The 22,903-nt window shown below is 50.3% G+C and overlaps 2 protein-coding genes across 4 annotated transcripts in view; both read right to left on the bottom strand.

The window, feature by feature from the left end:
* Nucleotides 1-20,723, bottom strand: part of RADIL (Rap associating with DIL domain) — a 65,274-nt gene extending 44,551 nt beyond the window's left edge. Inside the window, exons 1-2 of one of the 3 annotated variants that reach the window (XM_047713348.1) lie at nucleotides 20,667-20,723; nucleotides 16,140-16,738 (exon numbers count right to left, since the gene is read on the bottom strand). In XM_047713348.1, coding sequence (XP_047569304.1) covers nucleotides 16,140-16,674 — 535 coding nt within the window. In that variant the 5' untranslated portion in view covers nucleotides 16,675-16,738; nucleotides 20,667-20,723. Of the gene's footprint in view, nucleotides 1-16,139; nucleotides 16,739-18,752; nucleotides 19,525-20,666 lie in introns of those variants that run through there. The other 2 variants (XM_047713347.1, XM_047713349.1) reach the window with 2 other exon arrangements.
* Nucleotides 2,327-5,519, bottom strand: PAPOLB (poly(A) polymerase beta). Its single transcript, XM_047713354.1, has one exon. The coding sequence runs from the start codon at nucleotides 5,324-5,326 to the stop codon at nucleotides 3,398-3,400; it is 1,929 nt and encodes a 642-aa protein (XP_047569310.1). The 5' UTR covers nucleotides 5,327-5,519; the 3' UTR covers nucleotides 2,327-3,397.
* Nucleotides 20,724-22,903: the final 2,180 nt, after the last annotated feature.

The raw sequence follows: 22,903 nt of genomic DNA, 5'->3' as shown, positions 1-22,903 counted from the left end.
ATGGAGACTGTATGGCCTCACAAAGCTGAAAATATTTACTATCAAGCCCTCTATAGGAGCTTGCCAACCTCTCATGTTCAAAACTGTTACCCCTGTCCTTTTTATTTTTTGTCTTTTTTTGTCTGCTTGATATCAATTAATGGAAGAGCTGCTTTAAAATCTTTTATGACAATGATACTTTGGCAATTTCTGCTAATCCTCACTTGTTATGTTACTTTATGTTGAGGCTCATTTATTGGGTGCAAATAAGTTTCAAATTGTTCCATGTTCATGGTATATCATTTATTCTACCACTAGAGCAGTGATCACTTTTTGTCCCTAGTTGTTATCTGCTCTGAAATCTGCCTGGGTGACATTGTCATTCTATCAGTCTCTCTTCCTTAGGATGTATTATTTCCATTCTTTTATATCTTAACTTTTGGATGTGTCTCTCGTAAGTAGCATACAGCTGCACTCAGTTATTCCATGGAATCCAAAGTGCTCTTCTTAAGTCAAAGTCTGGTCCATTCGTTATATATAGTTACCTATACTTGGTTTCATTTCCACCCTCTTAGACTGTATTTTCTTTTTACCCATTTTTTCCTATGCTCTGTCCCCCTTTTTTCTTGCCTTTTAAAAAAAAATTGTCAGAGAGAGAGAGAGAGAGAGAGAAAGCACACACAAGCAGGCAGAGGCAGAGAGAGAGCAGGCTCCCCACTGAGCAAGGAGCCCGATGCAGGACTCTATCCCATGACCCTGGGATCATGACCTGAGCCGAAGGCAGCAGCTTAACCAACTGAGCCACCCAGGCATCCCTTGCCTTCTTTTGATTAAAATTTTTGCTCCATTTTTTTTTACCTTATGAAGTTTCAATGCTTTCACATGTTCCCCTAGCATTATAACATGAATTCTAGACTTAATAAAGTCAAAAATTTCATCAGCGTCTTTACCCTCCTCTGCAACAATGTAAGAGCAACTGAACTTTTTTTTTTTTTTTTTTTTGAGAGAGAGAGAGAGAAATGGGAGCAGAGGGAAGGGCAGAGGGAGAGGGAGGAGCAGACTCCCTGTTGAGCACAGAGCCTAATGTGGGGTTCGATCCAGGGACTCCAGGATCATCGTGACCTGAGCCTAACTAAGGCAGACACTTAAGCAACTGAGCCCCCCAGGCATCCCAAGCATCTGAACTCTTTTTGTCAGATTTAAACCCCTTTGCTTGCTTCTTTATTATTATTGTGTTTTCAATGGAGAAATACATCATCTGTTTGCAAAATAGCGCTTGAAAAATACAAGGGGTACAGGTTTTATAAAACAAAGCCAACTCCAGTCATGAGACACTATGTATGTACATCATGTGAAAAACTCATCTGATATTCAGTTAATGAAAACTAGAAAGCTCCAAGTTTCCAATGTGTTTAAACAAGTAGAGTTACATAAAACACTTAATAAACTAATTTTTCCACCAACGTGTAAACAAAATGACAAGACTACATTTGTGCCTGGCAATTCCAGCCAGACCCCACAGGTCTTGGGCACACTTCACCTGACTTACTGTGGTGGAAGGGCAAGGTGACTGCATGGAGCAAAGATGTGGGCAACAGGAACACTGTGTACTTGACATCACAAAGTAGGGGTGAAAACAAAGCCTCAATTACTGCAGAGCCTAAAAGGAAGAAGACTATACTCCAACTTTGGAAAGTTAATCTAGAAAGATAGGGAAAGGGCTTAAGAAATAAATTACGGCTTCACATGAAAAATGCACATGTGGTAGAAGGGCAGGAATTAGGACCAGGCTAACCGGAAAAACTATCAAGGCTCACTGTGTCTAAATTAAGACAAAACTTCAATTCATCTACATCTGCTGCCATTCACGTGTCCTAAACATGGACGTCCTGCCACTTAGTTATGAGTAGTCTTTTTTTTTTTTTAATTTAAAGGAAGGCATTCCTAATCTCTTGTAGAATAAAACAAAAACCGGAAGCTACTAGATAGCAAGTGCTTGCTAGGAACTATTTTGTATGTTTCCACATATAAAATTTGCTGATAAATTTTAGCGATTCCTTTAAAAATAAAAATTGGATTAAGTATTTTGGAGAAGAGGCCATTTTGCTACAGGTTTAAACTGGAAATTAGCTTTACTGTAAGCAGATACTCTGTGGGACATACAAAATTTCTCCTCTGTATAGGTCAAACAGCCATCCAAGACCAATAACGGTTTCCCAATTCATTACTTTCAGTAAAGCTTTCATGAAATATTAGCCATGGAATCAAAATCCAGTGTTTTGTACCATGTGGCCACAGGATTGTGTGTTTCACATCATGGTTAAGAATACATTAGCATTCTGGGGGCTTAGGACTCTTACATACAAGCATACCTTGTACATGCAAGCAAAGAGAAGGGAGGGGAAGTAAAAGTTTTTTTGTTTAGGACAAATGCTTAAGGACACAAGAATATGGAGCTCTGTTAGCTCTGAGACACTATTTGCTGTGTGACTGCTGATTGTATGCACTCTAAAACAATTCCACAGATAAAACCAACATATTATTTCTTGATGGCGTCCCAGCAAAACCAAAGACTTACTGATCACTGTTTCAGCGTCAGATATATACCCAATGAGCTGACATTTCATTTTAAAGGGTTAAAGCTACGTCATGGGGACCAAGCTAAATGGATGTTTGTGCTTTTTCTGGAGTTTAGTACATACTGCACAAGGGCATCCGGTTTGACAGTTAATAATGAAGAAAACTCTTTAGGAAAAAAACTAAAACTCATCAAGCTGAAAAACTTAAAATTAGTTCTACTTTCTAATAAAAATATACATAAAGTGCATCATCAGTATAAGGAATTCCAATACCAGTTTGTATTGCAAATTTTCCCCAACAATGCATTAAACATAAATCCAGTCCGGATGTCAGGCATGGGTACAAATATATCTGGAGGGCTTTTTCTCTTGTTTTTCTCTTTATGGGCAGTCGTCCTTTAAAACAGTTACTGTAATCGCTGCTGACGCATTTGTAGTAGTACTTCTAGCATCATATACTAACCTGGACCTCTGATCAAGGTCTTGGACCTTGGACCTAGCCAAGTAAGGGAAGTTACCAAGTAAGGCTAAATCTAGCTTGAGTCAAATCTAGTTTGGTACCCTTCGTTCTCCTCCTTTAGCATTTGAAGACAACAGGATGAGTTGGCAGATATAGTTTATGGACCTTTGAGGTTGTTTGCATCAGTTCAATCTGTCTTCCCGAATTCTTGGTAACAGGATTTGCAGGGAGAGCTGGGATATTAGAAAGTTCTGTACTGGATGTTTGCCACAAGGCCAGCCACTGTCAGAGTAGTTTCTAATGGAGCTGTACTTGTCTCTTTATGAGACTGTTCCTCTTCTTTTAGTTTCCTTGGTCCTTTATGAGGTAAGAATGCCGACTAGACGCCCACAATAGGATTAGCTATGTTTGTCGCAGTGCTCCCTGAAGGCCTGGGTGGATGGTTTACCAGACATGTTGAAGAAACAACTCTGGCAACTGTGGCCTTTGGTGGTGGAAGGAGGGCTGGCTGTGAGGCAGTCTGAGGAATGCTTTCGCTTGACGCACCCCCTAAGCTTTCGCTGGGAGTCCCTTGTTGCAAGGAAACTTCAGTAACTTGTACGGCGGTCACAGATGCTGCCATTACAGCAGGAGCAGGACTGTTTCTGCCCTGAGAGCTGCCAGTCACTGGGCCGGTCTTCATAGTGCCAGCAGGTAAAGGCACAGACATGCTGTCTTCACTGTCTGTAGACAAGTCAAGGCTGCAGTCACTCAAAGCTGTTAAAGTGACACCTTCCGTTGAATGGGTTTTCCGTTTCTGAAGCACATGATTAGGCAGTAGTTGATGAAGTTCCTTTCTTCTTAAATGCATTGCAGCAATTTTCATATCCATCTCAAACATCTTGCTATTTATTGCTTGCCTATAAACTGTATCTGTGAAAGACTGGATATCATAGGTGAGATCAATACTGAGAACGTCAGAGTTTTCTGGCCTTTTTAACACTAACCCAATCACCCACATTGTACGAAATTGTTCCTTGTCAGGATTTTCTTTAGGTGCCGGAAACGACTGAGGATTCACATGCGCCAGAGTAATAAATTCATTCTTCTCCAAGCTTCCAACCAGGATTCGGATTTTTGATTCCACCAAGCCCACCCATTCTAGATGTTGTTTTTCTGTTGGTGCACTTGCTAGGAGTACAATATAATGCTTGTACTTTTGAAAGAAGCTTGGAGCTTCAAAAAGCTTGGACCACTCTGCCTTACTCAGCAAAATTTCATGTGTGATAGCAAGCCCTTGTTTAAACTCCTCAATCATGACCATCCTCGTTGAAACAGACACATTGTATGTGGAGTTCTGCTGTGGGTACGCTGGTGTGATTATGGGCATAAGATGATACCTATCACTGGGATTTACTCTTGGGTCCCATACAGGCAAATTAAGATTCCGCTCTTCAGGCTCTTTCAGTAGCACTGGATTTGGCCATTCCCATTCAGAAAATACCAAGAAAAACTTACGAACAAGAGTTGATGCTACTGCATTTGGGTAGAGCTGGCAAGTTCTCGCTACTAGCATGGCCCAAGAAACACCTCCCAGGAATCCTAATATATTGGAATAGATATTGTGGCATTTGGCCCACAGTTTGATGGCTCTGAGAGTTAACCTGAAGTTGTCAATGTTTGGAACTAGATGTAAAATTTCATCTGTCACCCGGCAACCGTTAAGGCTTCTTATGCATCTAATATCTAAGTTTTTAAGCAGACTGTCATCTCTTAGGTCCAAATCTTCTGGAATAGTCTGCAGTGCCAACCTCGCAAACAAAATATCAATCTCTATACCATCAAAACACAGTTTAATAACTGGTACAAAGGCCTCCTCAACAGCCCTTAAATCTTTTACTTCTTCGTGTAGTTTCAATTTGTCATAGAATGAGGTGAAAAAGTCACTTCGATCAACATGTCTCGGCGCAACGCACAGTGCATCAATGTCAGCGCCTTTTGTGTGTACTCCTAATCTGTAAGAGCCAAAAGTAAAGATTTTCCCTCCAACATTTTCAATTACAGCTTGTGGAAGGCTCTTGCTTTCACTGATTTCTCGTATCCATTCCTTTACCAGATTATTTAATTTTTCCAAAATTAAAATCCTGCGCTGCAGTTCCTCTTCCTCTTCAAAAACCCCAAAGGGCTTCAGGGTTTCAATTAACTTCTGAGTAAGTACGCAGTCAGTCTCCTTGGGGGCTGCTAAGCTGATGGGGGAGGAGATGCCATAGCGCTTGGGCGGCGGCAGTGTCTGTTGTGATCCCGGGGTTGTCACCGGAAACGGCATCATCTCTAGCGCCGGCCCTGCCACGCCACGTCCCCCGCCACCGCGACCTCCACGGCCGCTGCCCGGGTCATGATCCGCTGAGGCGGGAGGGGCGGGGCTCCTACCAACCCAGGTCCAACCCTCCCGCACCACTCCCGCCGCTTCAAGCTCCTCCCTGCAGTCCCCTCGGCCCCAACATGGCGCCCGGGCCCTCGGAGCGGCGTTCTAGAACGGCCACGCACACCACGTATGCCACGGCACCTGCGTGCCGCGCGGAGCCTCACGGGAGTTGTAGTTTCTGAGGTTCCACCGCAAAACTCCCGACAGGTATAGTTGGTCAGGGGTACGCCTCGCTCTTGGCTTCATCTGTACTGGTTACACACCCCTACCGTCCAGTCCCTTGATCACCGTTTTCCCATACACCTCAGATCGTCTTCCCCTCCAGGGGCAGCTTCGGGTGGCCTTCGACCTCAGGCGCATCCTTCAGAAGCCCCTCACAGTGAGGGTCTGCCGTGCAGAGCACCTGCGTTGCATCCTCCACGGCCAGGTGCCTGGCCGGTGGTGTAGCTGGGTCTGCAAATCCGGACTGACAGTTCTGTTCTTCCCAGCTGCCGCCTCTGGTTTCTACGGTCTCTGTTGAGAAGTGCGCAGTCTGGCTGACCTGCTCCCCTGTCCTTTCTCTGGCAGCCGCAAAAATCCTCTGTGCCCTCAGTGTCCTGCGGTGTGACCACCACTAGGTGTCAAGGGGCACACGTGATTTCTGAATCATAAGATTCGTGCTTTTTATTCCATGAGCTCAGGAAGAAACTCAGGCATGTCCTTAGAATATGCTCCCCACACTGTTCTCTTGATTCTCTTCATGTGGACATGCGATAAACTTTCTCATTGGGTTCTCCAGTCTCTTACCTCCTGTTTCCTCCTAGGTGGTGATCAATTCTCCAGTTGTTGTAGTTAGTCTCAGCTGTAGTTAGTCTGCTGTTTAAGCCATCACGGAAGCATCTATTTAAGTACTTAGATTTTTGATTACTGGAAGCATTATCTTGTTCTTTTCCACATCTTCCCTCTTTGGGAGACACTCTATTACTTCCTGTTTCCTTTCTACCTTCTGTTCAGTAAACATTTCAAACTTACTATATTATTCTATAACTAGTTATAACTATTACTAATGGTCCCAATTCTTAATACTCTTAAGTATTAATTCTTAATACTCTTGAGAATCTGAGTCTAGCTTATTTTCTATGGACTCAGACAGGCATTGCTTCAGGGGTCTTATAATTTTTGGATCGTGATCTCATCTCTGGTGAGTCTGGGGATGCCTGTGTGGATGTACTTCCAAAGAGGAATTGTTTCGTCCCTATCAGATGTTCTTGTACGCTATCAAATTGTACGCTGTAATTGAATTCCTTTTCCAAGGACTAGCCAGATCACCTGAGTAGTGTGATTCTGAATCCCAAACATACGTTAAAGGAAGAGTGGTTTTTTATTCTAGGGAAGAGTTTTCCCCACCCAGAGCCCAGATCCAGAAGGAGAACTGTCACCTCCTTTCACCAGCTATCGGATTCTTCCTCTCCCATCTTCTCACTCATTGTGTCGCCCTTCAAGAGTTGCAACCATATCCAGGGGTTTCAGTTCCCACTCCCTGCCTCTTTAGGTCCTGAAGTTCTAGGTCTCTCTCTCTCTTTTTTTTTTAAAGATTTTATTTATTTTATTTGACAGACAGAGATCACAAGTAGGCAGAGAGGCAGGCAGAGAGAGAGAGAGAAGGAAGCAGGCTCCCTGCTGAGCAGAGAGCCCAATGCAGGGCTTGATCCCAGGACCCTGGGATCACAACCTGAGCCAAAGGCAGAGGCTTTAATCCACTGAGCCACACAGGCACCCCTCTAGGTCTCTTTCTAGGGCAGCTGTTAAAGTTTCTTGATTGCAAAGACTGGCAAATGCCTCCAGAACAATCATAACATAGAGAGCCAGCTAAGATTCTGAGGTTTCAAAGTACCTCTTTTTGGTTTCTTTTCACCCCTGCCGATTTACTTTATTTTCTTGGGTACTCAGCTATGCATCTTAAAGGAGATTCTTTTATACTTCAACCAACACTTCCAGGTACTTTATATAGTAAGATTTTCTAGGGTAAGTAATCCCAACATATTGCAAGAAACAGAAGTACCTATTTTTCCACCCATTTCAATATAGTTTGCATGCTCAACATTCCAGCAACACAGCTATCAGTAAGGTCTTTGGTGACTTCCACATTGCTTAATCCAATGGATCCAACCATCTGCATCTTTTTTGACCTATAGTAGCCTCTCCTTGGCCTCCATGGCACCACGCTCTTTGTGCTGTCATGTATATCCTAGGCCTCCCCTCAGCCTAATTTGCTGATTGCCCCTCCATTACCTAGCCTCTAAAGTTGGTGTTTCTCTCGTTTCGATATTAAGCTCTCATTTCTCCTTATTGTATGTACATTCACTACCTCGATCTCTATTTTCACAGCTTTATTTTTTTAAGATTTTATTTATTTATTTGACAGAGAGAGAGAGATTACAAGTAGGCAGAGCAGCAGGCAGAGAGAGAGGGGGAAGCAGGATCCCTGCTGAGCAGAGAGCCAGATGCGGGGCTCCATCCCAGGAACCTGAGATCATGACCTGAGCTGAAGGCAGAGGCTTTAACCCACTGAGCCACCCAGGTGCCCCTATTTTCACAGCTTTAAATATCACCTATTTACAGCTTAATTTAAGCCTCTGTAACAGACCCTTTTTAAAGATTATATATACACACACATACATACGTACGTATGTATGTATGTATGTATATGAGAGAAAGCACGCGCACGCATGAGAGGGGCAGAGGGAAAGGGAGAGAATCCCAAACAGACTCCACCTGAGCACACAGAGAGCCCCATACAGGGCTCAATCTCACAACCCTGAGATCGTGACCTGAGCTGAAACCAAAAGACAGACACCTAACCGACTGAGCTATCCAGATGCCGCATGACAGACTGTCTTCTGAGCTCCAGATCTGTATTGACTTCCTGTCTACCACCTCCATTGAACATCTGAAACTTAACCTAGTCCAAAGAGAGCTCTCCTCCCTCCATAATTTGTTTCTCTCTCAGTCACCATTTTAGTAAATGGCATCTCCACCCCCCCCCCCCCGCCAGATGCACATGCCAGCAACTGGGGAGTCGTTCTCAACACCTCCCTCTTTCTCAAACTCACCATCGAGTTCATTTACAAATATTGTTGATTCTGCCTCCAGAATATATTTGGGGTTCATACACTTCTACCTGTTCTCTCACAACTCTACTTGAGGTCACCATCAACTCTCATCTAGACTCCTATAATAACCTAATTAACTGTCTACTGACTTTTTCAAATATTTTCTACTAGGAGCCACAGTGGTGTTTTAACCCCTTCAGTGGCCTCCCATTATACTTAGTCTAAAATCTAAGATACCCAACAACCCAGGTTGGTCTTCCCCGACCATCTCTCCAGCCTCAATGTCCACAGCTTCCCCCCATGCTCCAGCCACATGGCCTTCTTCCAGTGCTGAAGGCACTAAAGGCAGTGCCTTACCTTTGCTTCACTGTCTCTCATCCCTGAGTCTGCACACAATGCTCTTCCCCCCGCCCAGAAAGCTCTTCTGGCTCCACAGGTGTCCACTACTCTTCACCTGGTTAACGTGTTGTCATTCTTGAGACTGGCTTAAAATTTACCTCCTCAGAGAGAATTTTCCTAACCTTCACGCTCAACTAGCACATGTGCTTTTCTTCCACAGCACTGACCACAGTTTGTAATTACGTTTTCCATGTGATTGTTTGCCTTTGCTTCCCACTAGACTCTCCACTCCATGAGAACATGATCTATTTGTTTCTTCCCTGCTATCTATATATACACCTGGTCAGGCACCAATGGAGTAGCACTCAGCAAATATTCGCTGACAAATGAATGAATGAGCACGAAAAAGAAAATTCTTTCTCCTTTGAGTCACTGGTAATCAACATCCAGAAGACTCATTTCTTGGATTTTGATTAGGTAGAGGTCAGTTTCCGATCTACACGTTGCAACCCAATTCATTTTGGAGCTCGGTTCGCAGCTACTCATCCCAGTTGGCTACAGGGAGTTCCTGTAGCCTCATGACTCCAGCAGCCCACGACACTACAGCACCTTTTGATGAGGGAGGTGTCCGTGGGTCAGGGGCTCATACTCAGTGCCTGAGGATGGGGAAGGGCCACACAAGGAAGTATACCACGGTCACAGCAGCCTCTCTGGAGAAGCTGGGGTCCAGCAGTGCTTACTAGGAAACCAAGTGGACGTGTCTATAAGCCAGAAGTTCTATTTCTGGAGAATACCATCAGAGAACTCTGGACAGACCCTTAAGAGGGTGGATGTGCCATTGTTCGTAGTAGGATGAAGCTGGATGCAACCTGAGTGCCTGTGATTTGGGAAATGGATAATGTGGTATATGTAAATACATGTAAATGATGGAAAACTATGCCTCCGTCAAAAGCGACAAACTGAAATTTACAGCACCACAGGGAGATATTAATCTTATCATGTAGTGTCCTTAAAAGTTTAAACACTGATAGGACACCTGGGTGGCTCAGTGGGTTAAGCCTCTGCCTTCAACTCGGGTCATGGTCTCAGGGTCCTGGGATCGAACCCCACATCCGGCTCTCTGCTCCGCAGGGAACCTGCTTCGCCCCTTTCTCTGCCTGCCTCTCTGCCTACTTTTGATCTCTGTCAAATAAATAAATAAAATCCTTTTTTTTTTAAGTTTAAACTTTGATATAGTCAAATCCATCTACCTTTTCCCCTTGCGGTTTGTGCCTTTTAAGCACAAAGTCTTTCCTTCTTTTTGCTGAGGCCAATTATCCAAACACCAATTACAAAATCCTTTCCCCACTACCTAGAAGGCAATCTACATTGCACCAAATTCCCATTGGGTCAATCAACATAGGTCTGCCTCTGCCTTCTCTATCCTGTGCCTTCCATCTGCTTGGACATTCCTGCCCCTAAACCACATGTCTAAATTACCATGGTTTTAAAACACATCTCAGAGCTGAGGAGGTCAATCTCCCCTACCCATGCTCATCTTGTTCAAACCTATCTTGGGCATCTGAGAACCAGGCTCCTTTCACAAAGATGGACTCAGTCTATGCAAGGACAGCACAGCAAAGAGGGTGAACTTGGGCCTCATTTACTGCTTTCACTCCATACTCATCCGAACATGTGTTCAAGATCTCTGGAGATGTTTCTGCCACCACAACCATCAGAAGGAAAAAAAGGAGTTGACTAGCATTCTCTGTTTATTATTATCTAAAACCAGTGAGAGACACTATGCTATATGATTTAAATATATCCCCCGCAATCTTTCCCCAGAATTATAAGACCCTTTTGGGAACCAACAGATATCAACCTGCTTTAAATGTTAATAAAACATAGTTGTTAGTATGTTAATACTTCTTGGATATGCTTCACATGGTTGGCTGGACTAAATGAGGTTTCTCTTTCCATTTAACCAGATTCAAAATTTTGGTTTTATGTCTACCCGTTTCAAGACAGCTTTAAAGAGGTTGATCTGCTTTGCTGCAATTTGGTACAACCCAGAAGGGATCAAGAACCAGTGGATTTGTTATACTACGCACAAATGCTGGCTAATGGATTTTTTTTTTTAAACATACTTCTTCCAGAATTTTAAAATCAATTTCGGTAAAACTATAAAGAGGTTTTAGAAAATATGAGTTAAATGCTATTTATAAAATCACTAGTTACTAGTGACAAGCAATTATCACCCCCTCTCACCATGTGAGCATCCCAGTTGGGGGCCAAACATGAAGAAAGATGAGGAACCGTGGATCTGAGGGCTGCCAGAAGTCTGGTGTTCCTGCTTGTCCCCCGACCCTGACACCTAAGCCCTCTGGCTCCAGCACCCCAGGAGAGCCCGCATGCCCGCACACACACTCTCCTTTCACTGCCTAAATTCCTGCCCTGCAGTGTCCACACTGGCCGCTTCGCCAATCCCTCTAGTTTACAGCTTGTCAACATTTTACACCAGTTAGTTCTGACCTCCCATTGTGGGTTTGAAGGTAAGCTTTGGAGGCTCCCTGTATAATGTGGCCGGAAGTCCCCGGGGACGCGAGGGTGCTGCTGGCCAGGCCCCCCGGTGGGCGCCACCCAGCTCAGGGGAACAGGACTGTTAAGCCACCTCCAACACTGCACTTCTTTGTGAAACTGAAGGTTCTGGACTTTTAAAAAATCTACACAAGGAATTAAAGATGAGACGGGGTACAAGCAAGTGACCATTCGACTTTATGTTCTCTTTGAATTAAAAATTCTCAAAAATGTCTTTTAAGCTCAAAGACTTTAGACTGATAAGAAGAGATAGTTGTCTTGCTTTTCACCAAACCCTGTAAAATAAACTCTGCCCACAATGATTCTATCCCTGCGAATATACTCAAAGGAGTCTCACTCAAGACTCACAAGGCAGTCACCCCCAAATAAAAGGAGATGAAAACCCAGATGGCCTCTTTTATCCTGAGAGAAGTTATTAAAGAGCATATTCATTGCAGAAGGAAAATGTCAAAAGCACAGGGAGGTTGGGGGAGGTGTGAGGACAGAATTCATGGTGCACAATCCATGAGTGGAGACAGCAGAGGGCAGCCCCAACATTTCTGTCACTGGAAGGGGGGTTGGGGGGGCGTCCAGGCTCCATCTGCCCATCTGTGGATGGAAAGGTTTAAGGAACCACACACCGAAGTCAGGTGCTCAGAGTCAATGCATCTGCCACCACCGGCCACTCACACTGGGCCTGAAGGAGAGGGGAGGTGAGCAGCTTGTACAGTGAGGTGCCCAAGAGGCACAGTCCCCGTCACTCAAGCGACAGCTTGCACCAGGGACCGCCACCCCGTCGGCACACCACCCTCTCTCCTCCCCGTCCCCAACCCCCGGCAAAGAAAATGGATTCCAACTCTGGAGTCTTAGACACATGTGGGAAGTGGGACTCAGGGAGGAGCTTGCTCCCCTTACGGGCAGCAGTCCTTCAACAAGCACTTAACGAGCCCCTACTGTATGCTCCACACTGTACAGAACCCCGTACAGTGGTTGGTCAAAAGCCCCGAGGCCGAGAGGCCCTGCAGTGGCATGGCCTGCACACCTCAGGTCAGAGGCTTTAGACCCGCTCTAAGCTCACCTCCTTCACAGAGGACACCCGAGGCAGGGAAGGAGCCCCCATGTGCAGGGAATGGAACAACGCTGAGCCTCCGAGGGCCACAGAGGCCACACAGAAAGGCATCCACGGGCAGGAAAACAAGCCCTGCATGTCACCCTTAAGTTACTGGGCTTTCAAGGCACCCAAGTCCCTCCGTGAGCCACAGAGAGCGAGCGTGGCCTGAGGACCATGAAGGCACATGGCCACGTTTCCACATACAGGAAACATTGACCACTGGCCCCAGTGGTCAAGCACTTGTTGTGGCCAACAAACTAAGCTCAGGCCGCTGGGTCCAAACTGATACTTCCCAGTCCAGGACCAGTTTGCCCCCAGGGACACCCGCCAATGCCAGGAGACATTTTCGGTTGCCACAGCGAGTAGGAGTGTTGCTGGCACCTAGCGGGCAGAGGCCTGGAACTACAAACTACCCTCCAGTGTACAGGTCGGCCCTCACAGCAAACCGCGGGCGGAAAACGTCAGTGAGGCCAAGGCTGAGAAATCCAGGCTAAACACACCCTTCAGTCCTAGAGACACAAAGGAACCTTCACTCACCCCCTCCCAAGCCACTGATACAGACCACATGGCCCAGCTGTCACCCCTCCCCAAAGTGTGCAGAAGTGATCACTATCTCCGTGTCAGTGACAGAACCCAGAGCCCTGTCTGTGCTCCTGATCCGAAACACCAGCCTCCTGGGAATACGCGAGTGGGAGAGGCCCTGCTGCCCTGCCTACGCAGCCGCCTCTCTCCCAGAGCGGATGCACAATATTTTGATACTCTGGAAATCAGGGGTAAGCTGGCAGCTGTGAAAAGACAGTGTTTATGAAAACAAAACCCAGAGTGCCTGAGTGCATTACTATGGGTGCATAGCAGTGGTCCAAATGGAGAAGGGGAGCCCCAGGAAGCGCCCGGCGCACCCTTTCACACCCTGATTCAGAGGGGACCCTCCTGAGCCTGCAGGAAGAGGGCCTTCCCGGTGCCCACTCCCGGCTGCTTCTTAGCTCCAAAGAGCCACCAGGACGCACGCCCTGGGCACTGGCTGAGCGAGCCCCGACCCCCAGGCCGCATGAAGTCACATGCACACTGCACACACTGATGCACACATACACACACATGCATATGTGCACACGCAGATGGTCCCTTCCCTTCTCCACCACTCTTCCCATACGAGGTGGACTGCTGCTGGCTCACAGGAAGAGTAGGGACAAGCTTGCCTGCTTTTAGGGGAAGGAGGAGAGCAGAGAAGCGTGGAGCACCACAGTGCAGGAGAATTCAGCTGGGTCCTGAACACCAAACACCCCACCTCAGCAGGCGTTGCTTGCCCCTAGGCACACGTCCCCTCTATCCCCCCATCCCCCCGCCCCCTCCCCCGCCCCGCAGCCTCCCAGCCACACACAGGCCAGTGAGGCACCCCCTCTCTAGAGGACAGGCAGGCACAGCAGGGGCCGGGGGAGGTGGGGTTCGGCAGGAGACACCGGGCAAAGTCTTCCCGAGGAGGCGGACCAACAAGCTTGAGATTCCTTCTCATTATCAGACTTGGCCCAGAATCGTTAACACACACGGAATGTTCGCTGCGACTCCTGGGGGACGGCTCAGACGACCCGTGACCCTCCACATGCCTCACTGCACCGTCTTGCCCATCACGGGCGGGGGGTACAGCATGGTCCGGGGTCCCAGAGTGCCCAGACCACACCCCAAGGGAAGGCCAGCAGCAAAGGCCGACTTTCCAGGGTCCAGGAGGCCTGCTTCAGGCAGGTAACACAACCCACTTCCAGCCCGGAGAAGTGTGTCAGTGAGACTGGTCCCTGTCAATAGACTCTTTATTTGAAAGGTTTTGCAAAACCAACACCAGGTTGAATAGGCTGTGGGCAATCAGGCCTTCTCTTGCCTCGACTCACATAAAAGGCAGGCCATCTACAAGGGGCTGGTGAAGAAGGAGACAGAGTTCTGTGTCCTACAGATGGCATCTGGCCCCAGGGCCCCACCAGCCATCACCTGTACGACACAGAGCAAGCTTTCAAAGGCCCTGGCCGGGCACCGAGGGCAGAGTGACCCCTGTGCCCTTCACTCAGCAGAGAAAACACCAGGTGAGACAGTGACCAGGAGCTGAACACCAGTGCAGGCCCTCAGCAGGTCTGCCTGGCCTGGTGAGAGGCAAAGCATGACCAGATAAAAAACCAAAGCCTGGGGGCACCTGGGTGGCTCAGTGGGTTAAGCCTCTGCCTTTGGCTCAGGTCATGATCCCAGGGTCCTGGGATCGAGCCCCACATCGGGCTCTCTGCTCAGTGGGGACCCTGCTTCCCCCTCTCTGTCTGCCTGCCTCTCTGCCTACTTGTGATCTCTGTCTGTCAAATAAATAAATTTAAAAAAAAAAAAAGCCTGGGCCTGCAGGGGGGCTGGGGAACTCGGGGTGCTGGTCCAGGGAGGCTTGAAAACAATGATACAAACTACACCCGGGCCTGCTTGTGATTCTCACCATGTGCCAGCAACTCCCAGAGCCGTCAGGGGTAACTCCCCCCCATCAGAAGGACCCCCAGCTCTGTCCTCAGCTCACTTCTGCCTAGGAGCACACGGAACAGACTGCTTGCCACATACAGGAAACATTAATAATACGCAACTATGACCCCTGCACGTCTGCCACGCACCATGCTAAGCGCTTTACTGTATCACTAACGCCCATGATGCTGAAGTCATGGCCCCATTCTCCAGATTGGGAAACCAAGGCCACAAGAGGCAAACTAATTTGCCCAAGGTCACAGAGGGCCACTGCTGCTGAATGTCAACCATGGCCCCCTCTGGACTGTGAGACTCAGAGGTTCCCATCAGGCCCGAGTGACCCTAGCCCCTGGGACACCTACCGGACCCCCACCCCCTGCTCATCTCTACACACTGAAAGTACAAAGCAGGCCCCGGAGCAGAAGCAGGGCTAGAGAGAATGAGCATTTGCAACACCTCGGGGACACACACAACAGGTCAGGAGGGCTCAAGGCCCTTTCAACCCCGGGACATCATGAAATCAAACGACAACACAGGGCCACACAGAACAAGTCCCTTCTTTACATAGAGCCACCATTTTCTCCAGGAAATTAAGAAAAAAACAAATACAACTTAAAATACATTTAGAAGTCTTTCCACGTTTGAAAAAAATTATTATTTATGGTGTTCACCTATTAAGATAATCAACTTCCCACCAACTGAACAAGAAGCAGACATAGAGCAGCAGCCCACAGGCCTCCAACTGCCCCAGGTACCCACAGACCCAGGCCCACCCAATGCACCCCGTCCCCTCTGGAGACCCCACTTCCTCCCTTGTCCTTTCACCGGCCAGTCTCTGAGATTCCAGACTTCTCTAACACACTCGCCACCCGCACGGACCCAGAGCACGTGGTGCGCCCGGCTCTCGGCACCCAGGCATCTGACCGCAAGACTAAAGCACCAGCCCCCAGTCCTGCAGGAGAGATGGACCGCAGTCTCCACGGCAGCTTGGATTAAAGCGGGAAATCTATGAAGTCCTTAAACGCCGTGATAGAGCAAACATACCTTCCTGAGTTTTCCCCCAAACAGAGCCCTGAGCCTCTGGCTTTTTGTTCTCCCCAGGCCAGCCCCCGCTTTCCCTGAAGCGTCTCCCCCTCCTCACCTGCGGTCATGGTGTCCACATCCTTGGCTGCCAGCTCCTCCACGTCGGACCTCTTTCGTAGCTCAAACCTCCGGGACAAGCCTTCTCGGGGTTTCCATAATTCCTGGATCAAGAGGGGCTTCTCGTTATCTCCAAAGACCCGAAAGCACTCAGCCTGCCACTGCTGCCCCGAGCCGCCGGCCTGGCCCACCACATCGCACAGCACGTACTGGCTGGCGCACTCAGGGCTAAGGGCGTAGCGCTCCAGCGCCTCCTTCACCAGCTCCTGGGCGCTGGACATGCCGGTGGCCAGGACGCTCTTGTAGTGCGTTCCCGTGCAGACGCTGTCCCCAAACACCTTCAGGACCCCAGGGGCCGAGAGCTGGGTGGAGAGTTCCGCGGGGTCGTCGCTGGCACCCAGGCTGGAGAAGGTGGTGTCCAGGTCCCGGTACTTGTAGCTCAGCGTCCTGGACAGCATGCTGGACAGCAGCTGGCTCTGCCGCTTCAGCTTGCTCTTGGTGGGGGGAGACATGATGAAGTGGGTCCCATAAAACATGGTGGGCCAGCCGTCATGGACAAGGGCGGGCGGCTCTGGCCAATGGCATGGGAAACACTGCGTCCTGGGAGAAAAACGACAGGTGGGTTAGCATCGACCATCGAGTGGCAAGAGCAAACGAGGCTCAGGTGAGTCTAGGGGACATAAGGGTCCATCCAGGGTCCCGAGTCCCAACCCAGCCAGCAGCACACTCCCTCCGGCCACCAGAGCACCTAAGTCGCAGGGACTGCCGGGGACAAAGCAGGTTTGAACGGCCTGAAGCGCCCTTCGAGGAAAGCCGTTACCAGGAAGCATGAAGAGGCCGCCAAGAGGTAAGAACCGCTCTGCAATGGGGTTCTGACGCTCTGACGCTCTGACGCTCTGACGCTCTGACGTTCTGACGTCTGCGGAGAGCCGGGCGCGCGCGCCCTATGGCAGGCAGCCAGGAAACAGGCTGCGGGCACATGGATGAGCGGGCTTGTCCCGCAGAATTGTGACAGGGCTGGCCCTGTCCCATGGGAGGCGGCCCACAGAGGGCAGCAACGCACATTGCCTTAAGCTCAGCCTCTCCTACACCATAGCCTCTAATACGGGAAATTAATCGCAAGCACCAACGGAACTAAGAAAACAGGCAAAGACACGGACACATTAACAGAGTGATCGGACACCCGGAACACAGATCCCCCCAAACGCGGCTCCTCGATGACTGGTCCTGGCTTGGAGAAGCTGCTTCCCTGGGACAGCTGCTCTACAACGTCCACGCGACCACAATGGACACAAAAGGGCTCTTCCAGAACCAGCGGAGGCATGACTGGAATGTATGCAACCCACCCACCGCATCTAGCCTGGTATTCAGGCCTGGTCCAGGCCAGCGATGCAATCTCGCTGGACAAATCAGAAGACAGCTCTGGGACGCTGTGGCGTGTCATAAAATCATAATTCCATGCACCTAGAGCTCGAAGGGCTTAGGATTCTAAAGAGACAGTTTACCAGGCTCTCCCCGCCCAGGAGCTGTGGGAGCAGGAAGGCAGCCTTGGCTTCCTAAACACTGAAGCTTTGCAACAAGTCGGGGACACTGAAAAACCACACCCATCCATCACCCAGCCACCCTACATTCAACTCCTGTGCTCATGTCCTTGCTGAAGACAACAGCAGGCAGACTAACCCAGAAAAGTCTACCCTCTCAAGGCTCTGCAAACAATGGCCCAGGTCCCAGTGAGTACAGCAGTGGGCCACTGCCTTTGGGACAAATGTCAGTACTCACTCAGCCAGTGTCTGCAGTCCTGACCCACTCCTGGCTCCATAGGCACCAGAGAAGGCTATCTGGAAGCGAAGTTGTGTGCTTAGGGCAGGAGAAAGTCACTGAGGACCCCCCAAACAAAAGGACCCACATTGACCCCAAGGGAACTCACAGAGGTCCTGCGCTTGGGCCTCCTGCTAGCCATCCTCTAGGCTTCCGTCATGTTCTCTAAGTCCCTCACTCCATCTGGACGAAAGCGTGGAAGCAGACCTGCCATTCAACTCCTCTAGGACCAGCCTGGGTCTGTCAGCCGCCACACACACTCAGAGAATACCAAATGCTTCAAAACCTTCTGACAGCTTAAAGCGCCAAAAGCCAAAGACGAGGTTCCAAACACTGACGCCTCCCCCTCAGGGGTGGGCGGGGGACACTCCTGTCCTGTAGCCTATCATTTGTGCCCCCCCACCCCCTCCCAAAGCTCTTTAGCACCTGCAGTCAGTGTCCTCAGCAGAACAAGCCTTTGGGGCTCTCTCTGGCCTCCGTGAATGGCTCTAGAAAGGCTTCGTTTCTCTCCTCCTGAGGAATGTGAGACCCATCTCCTTGTGAAATCCTAAGGAGGCCAGAGCTGGCCCCGACCCCCACCCCCGCACCTCCCTGCATGGGCCGGTCAGATACTACGAGGCCTTTTGGCTAGAACCTGCATGCTAAGTTCATACGCTACATCCACAGCCCATTCCCACTCGAGCCTTCCGTGTTACACAAGCGTTACACAACGTGCCTCTCAGGACACCCCGGCTCAGAAGCCTCTGGGTCAGCACCTTCTCAAAGGACCTGAACCCTCCCCAGACTCTCTGCTTACCTGGCCGCCTCCTTCAAGCACAGGTCCCAGGGTCTCGGCCCAAACCCAAAGTGGCCCAGAGGCTTGGAAGCCGCTGCCTCTCGAGAAGGGGTCTGAATTCGAACTTAAATACGATGCTGTCAAAAGACTGCAAGAAAGGCCCCCAGATGCGATGTAGACGGGAACTGCTGTGCCTGGCACGGGGGGCCAGGTTCTGTATTAATTCTGCCTTAATAAACAAGAAATAGAAACTGACCCAGCTTCTAGGTCCCCTCCCAGGGCCTCAGAAGTGAGCACCCCTCCCTTCTCTTCAGCAGGATTCCAAGGCAAAGTTCGCAAAAGCACATCAAGAGCAGAGAAAATGTAGGACAGACTGTGATCTGTTCTCTTCACGAGCACCTTCTTAAGCCCCAAGAAGTCCAGGCAAACACAGATCCTGGTCTGTTTGGTCTATCTGGTCAGGAAGCCTTTTTCTCCCCATGGTCACTCCCTCTGTGGCCATCTTCAGAGAGCAGCCCCCCCTGACGGTGGCCACGTGTCCCCTCGCCAACGTCCTCCCTGATTGCAGAATGCAGAGAACGACCTATTTGTCCCCCTGTGCCGCCGGACAGTCCCCTAGCAAGGCCAGGAGCGCAGGCACACCCTCCAGAGCAGGGCGCACCCTGGGTAACCCGATCTGGGTTTTGGAGGCATGACCTGTCCTTCCTCTTGCTGCCCACTCCTCTTTCACACAAACATTTGGGGGAAACACGGGCCCAAGGGTGTAAGACACTTGCTGTTGCTTCTCTCAGGCGATGTTTTTCTCTTGTTCTCCAGAAAGAATCCAATTTCTGATGAAAACAAGCTCAAGTCACACCAGTGAGTGCAATGAGCGAGGTCAGAACCCGGCTGATGAAATGGGTGGAGGCACATGGCCGGCCCAACGCCACAATGTGGAACTCATTAGAATTTCCACCAGGACAGGGAAGGAAGAGGGTAAACTCTGAGACTCGGCTTTGTCCCCCGCCCTCCATAAATCCTACCTTGACAGCTCTAGCCAGAGCAGTGCTGTCAACTACAAAAATAATTTAATCAGATGTAATTCTGACAGGCTACCCTCTTAAGAGGTGACTTTTCCCACCAATGGGATTAAGGACCGGCTCCTCTCTGGAATGCACAAGAGGTACTAACTGGAGACACCTGTAATCACCCTCCACTTGCAAATTCTTTTGGGCAATTCAGATTAACCACTTAACAGGGTGTGTGGGGGGTGCTGAGCAGGCGGGTCTGCAGCTCCCCCCCACCTTGGTCCTACCAACCGGCTCCCTGATGGGAAATAAGACAGTTTCTTCCTGGGGGTGGTGGGGGGGCCCCGAGCTCCAGCTCAGCATCTGTTTTCTTAGCTGCAGTATTTGTCGAGGGGCTGGAGGTGGTACAGAAATAGCTGGGAGACAATGCTTTCAGCTGGCACAGAAGTGGGGAACGCGCTGCTATGTGAGCAGAAAAACCAGGACCGGTTGTGCGCGCCCGGGGGTGGGGTATGTCACGCCGACCCTGGAGGGAGGGTGCGGACCCCCATGCCCTGCTCCCGTGCAGCGCCCGCGCTGCCAGACCTCCTCTAACGGACCACCAGGGAGACTGGGGTGCCCTGCAGCGGAGGGCCAGACTCCCGGGTCTCAGGGGACGGTAGCCACAGCCGAACCTGGAACCCGCAGGGCCCGGCCGCCCTCGCCCGCGCTGGCCCCCCTCCGGGTCCCACCCCCCTCCCCCCGCCGGGGCCGCGCCGGGGGCCCGACAGTGGCCGGTCTCCATGACAACAGGACAAGCCCGGCCGGAACGGCCCGGGAGATGCCCCGAGAGGGCCCCGTTGCCCCAGCGCGCGCCCCGCGGCCTCCCCGCCGGCCAGCTCTGCGTCCCGGGGCCCCGGCCGCCGCTCCTCGCGCAACCCGCGCTTACCTCCGCCACAGCCCGCCACCGCCGCCGCGTTCCCGCGCGGCTCCCACACCGCCGTTAGCCCGCGCCCGCGCCCCACGCCCCGCGCGTGGCGCGGCGCCTCCTGCCGGCCGCCCAACGGACGGGGCGGGGTCTACAAGGGGCGGGGGTTGTGGGGGCGGAGCCTCCTGCCCCCCTCCCCCCCTCGCCAACTGCTGGGCGGGGCCTGGTGGGGCGGGGCAGGGCCTGCTAGGGCGGAGCAAGGCTACCCGTTGACGGCTACCTACCTAATGAACGAGGGTTAGACCTCGAGGGGGTGGAGCCTCGAGGGAGGGGCGGGGCTCGTGAAGAGTTGGGCGGAGCGCCAGCGCCACCTGTCGGCCAATTAATGGATGTGGGCGTGGCCTCGAGTATAGGGGCGGGGTTCCCCGGGGGGCGGGGCTGGCCGCTGAGAGCCAGGACCAAAGCAGCAAACCCCTGAACACAGCTCAAGGGGTGGGGCCTCCGAAGGAGAGGCGGAGCTGTGCTATGCTCTAGTGCCACTGGCTGGTCTAAGGCCTTGGGGGACCGGTGGGTTGTTTTGTTCCCACTTTTTAGTTCCCCAATGGACAGGCCCAGGAAAAGGAGGGAAAAAGGCAAACCAAACGATTACCAAAAAGGGGACAGCCCCAATATATGAACAGCTAAGACCCTGAAAGTGTCCCATTTCCCAGAAAACCTGTCCCCACCCAGCAGCCAGAGTTTTAAATAACAAATCAAATAATGGCACTTCTGCTTAAAACGATGCAAAAAGGGGCCAGGTCAGCTCCGGTGTTCTGGCCCAACGGCACTCTTTGGATAACGTGTTTCAACAGAAGCTCACGTCCTTAGTAATCTAGCATCAGTCCTCCTGCTGGGGTTTCACCTTGGGGAAAGACTCATCCCTTTGTCCACACCCGGGGGCATTCATTCACCTGGTCTTGAATGTAGATGCAGAATTCTGACCCTGGCAGTGAACATTTTTGCTGACAGCTCGCTATTGGGGTAGAAAGTCTTATAAAAGTGACTTCCTATATGCAAGAGGAAAGGGGGGGGGACAGTCATTAATGGACTACCTACTGTGTCATCTCACTTAGAGCTCACGTGTTGACTCGTGGGAGGCATTTTTTTCTGCCACTATTCAGATGAAGAAAAAAAGGTTCAGAGAAACCAGACAGAGGTAGAGCCCAGAACTGAGCCTGGATTATAGAAGACCCTTTACAGGACTCCCCACATACCACCACTCCCCCAACCTCGACCCTCAACAGGTAAATATCAGGGCTGGAGGGAGAGCCTGGGGTTAGTTCTGTGTTCTCCTCCTAAGGTACTTCTTGGCATGACCCAGCCCCTGCACCCCTCTTCAACAGGTGTTGGCAAACGATGCCCTGTGGGCTGCCGTTTTTTTTTTTTTTTTAAAGATTTTATTTATTTATTTGACAGAGAGAGATCACAAGTAGACAGAGAGGAAGGCAGAGAGAGAGAGAGAGAGAGGGAAGCAGGCTTCCTGCTGAGCAGAGAGCCCGATGTGGGACTCGATCCCAGGACCCTGAGATCATGACCTGAGCCAAAGGCAGCGGCTTAACCCACTGAGCCACCCAGGCGCCCTGGGCTGCCGTTTTTGTAAATAAAGATTTATTGGAACACAGCCCTATCCATTTGTTTATGTCTTGTCTATAACCATTGTCACGCAACAGAGAGTTTACAGCCTGGAATAACATCAAGGAAATACTATTCTCTGGTTCTGTACAGGAGTTTGCTGGCCCCTGTTCTTCAGGATCTCGTAATGCCAACTATATGGGATTACTACAGTGTTTCATACGTCTAGATCTTGGCTCAGGCCTTGGAATACTTTTTCAACTTTCTCAACTGTATTAGCTTTCCGGACCTGCTGTAGCAGAACACCACACGCTGGGCAGCGGAACCTGCAGACATTTATTCTCTCACTGTCTGGAGGCTAGAAGGCCAAGACCAAGGCATCAGCAGGGTTGGCTTCTCCGAAAGCTTCTGTCTTTGGTCTGGGGACGGCTCCGCTCTCCCCGAGTCCTCACATGGACGGCCCTCTGGGTGTGTCTGTGTACTAATCTTCTAAGGACGCCAGTCATAGTGGATTAACGCCCACCCCAATGACCTCGTTTTGCCTTAATCCCCTCTTAAAGGCCCCATCTGCCAATCCAGTTGTTCTGAGGGATTGGGGGTCAGCACTCCAACCCATAGATTTTAGAGGGACCCAGTTCAGCCCTCAC

This window comes from Lutra lutra, chromosome 18 (assembly GCF_902655055.1).
Source record: "Lutra lutra chromosome 18, mLutLut1.2, whole genome shotgun sequence".
Taxonomy (NCBI): Eukaryota; Metazoa; Chordata; class Mammalia; order Carnivora; family Mustelidae; genus Lutra; species Lutra lutra.
Note: the sequence above shows the minus strand (reverse complement) of the source record. Positions and strands in the feature narration are given on the sequence as shown.

Bases quoted from the DNA above. Each gene is read 5' to 3' on its own strand.
- PAPOLB (XM_047713354.1), bottom strand. From the start codon at position 5,326: ATGATGCCGTTTCCGGTGACAACCCCGGGATCACAACAGACACTGCCG.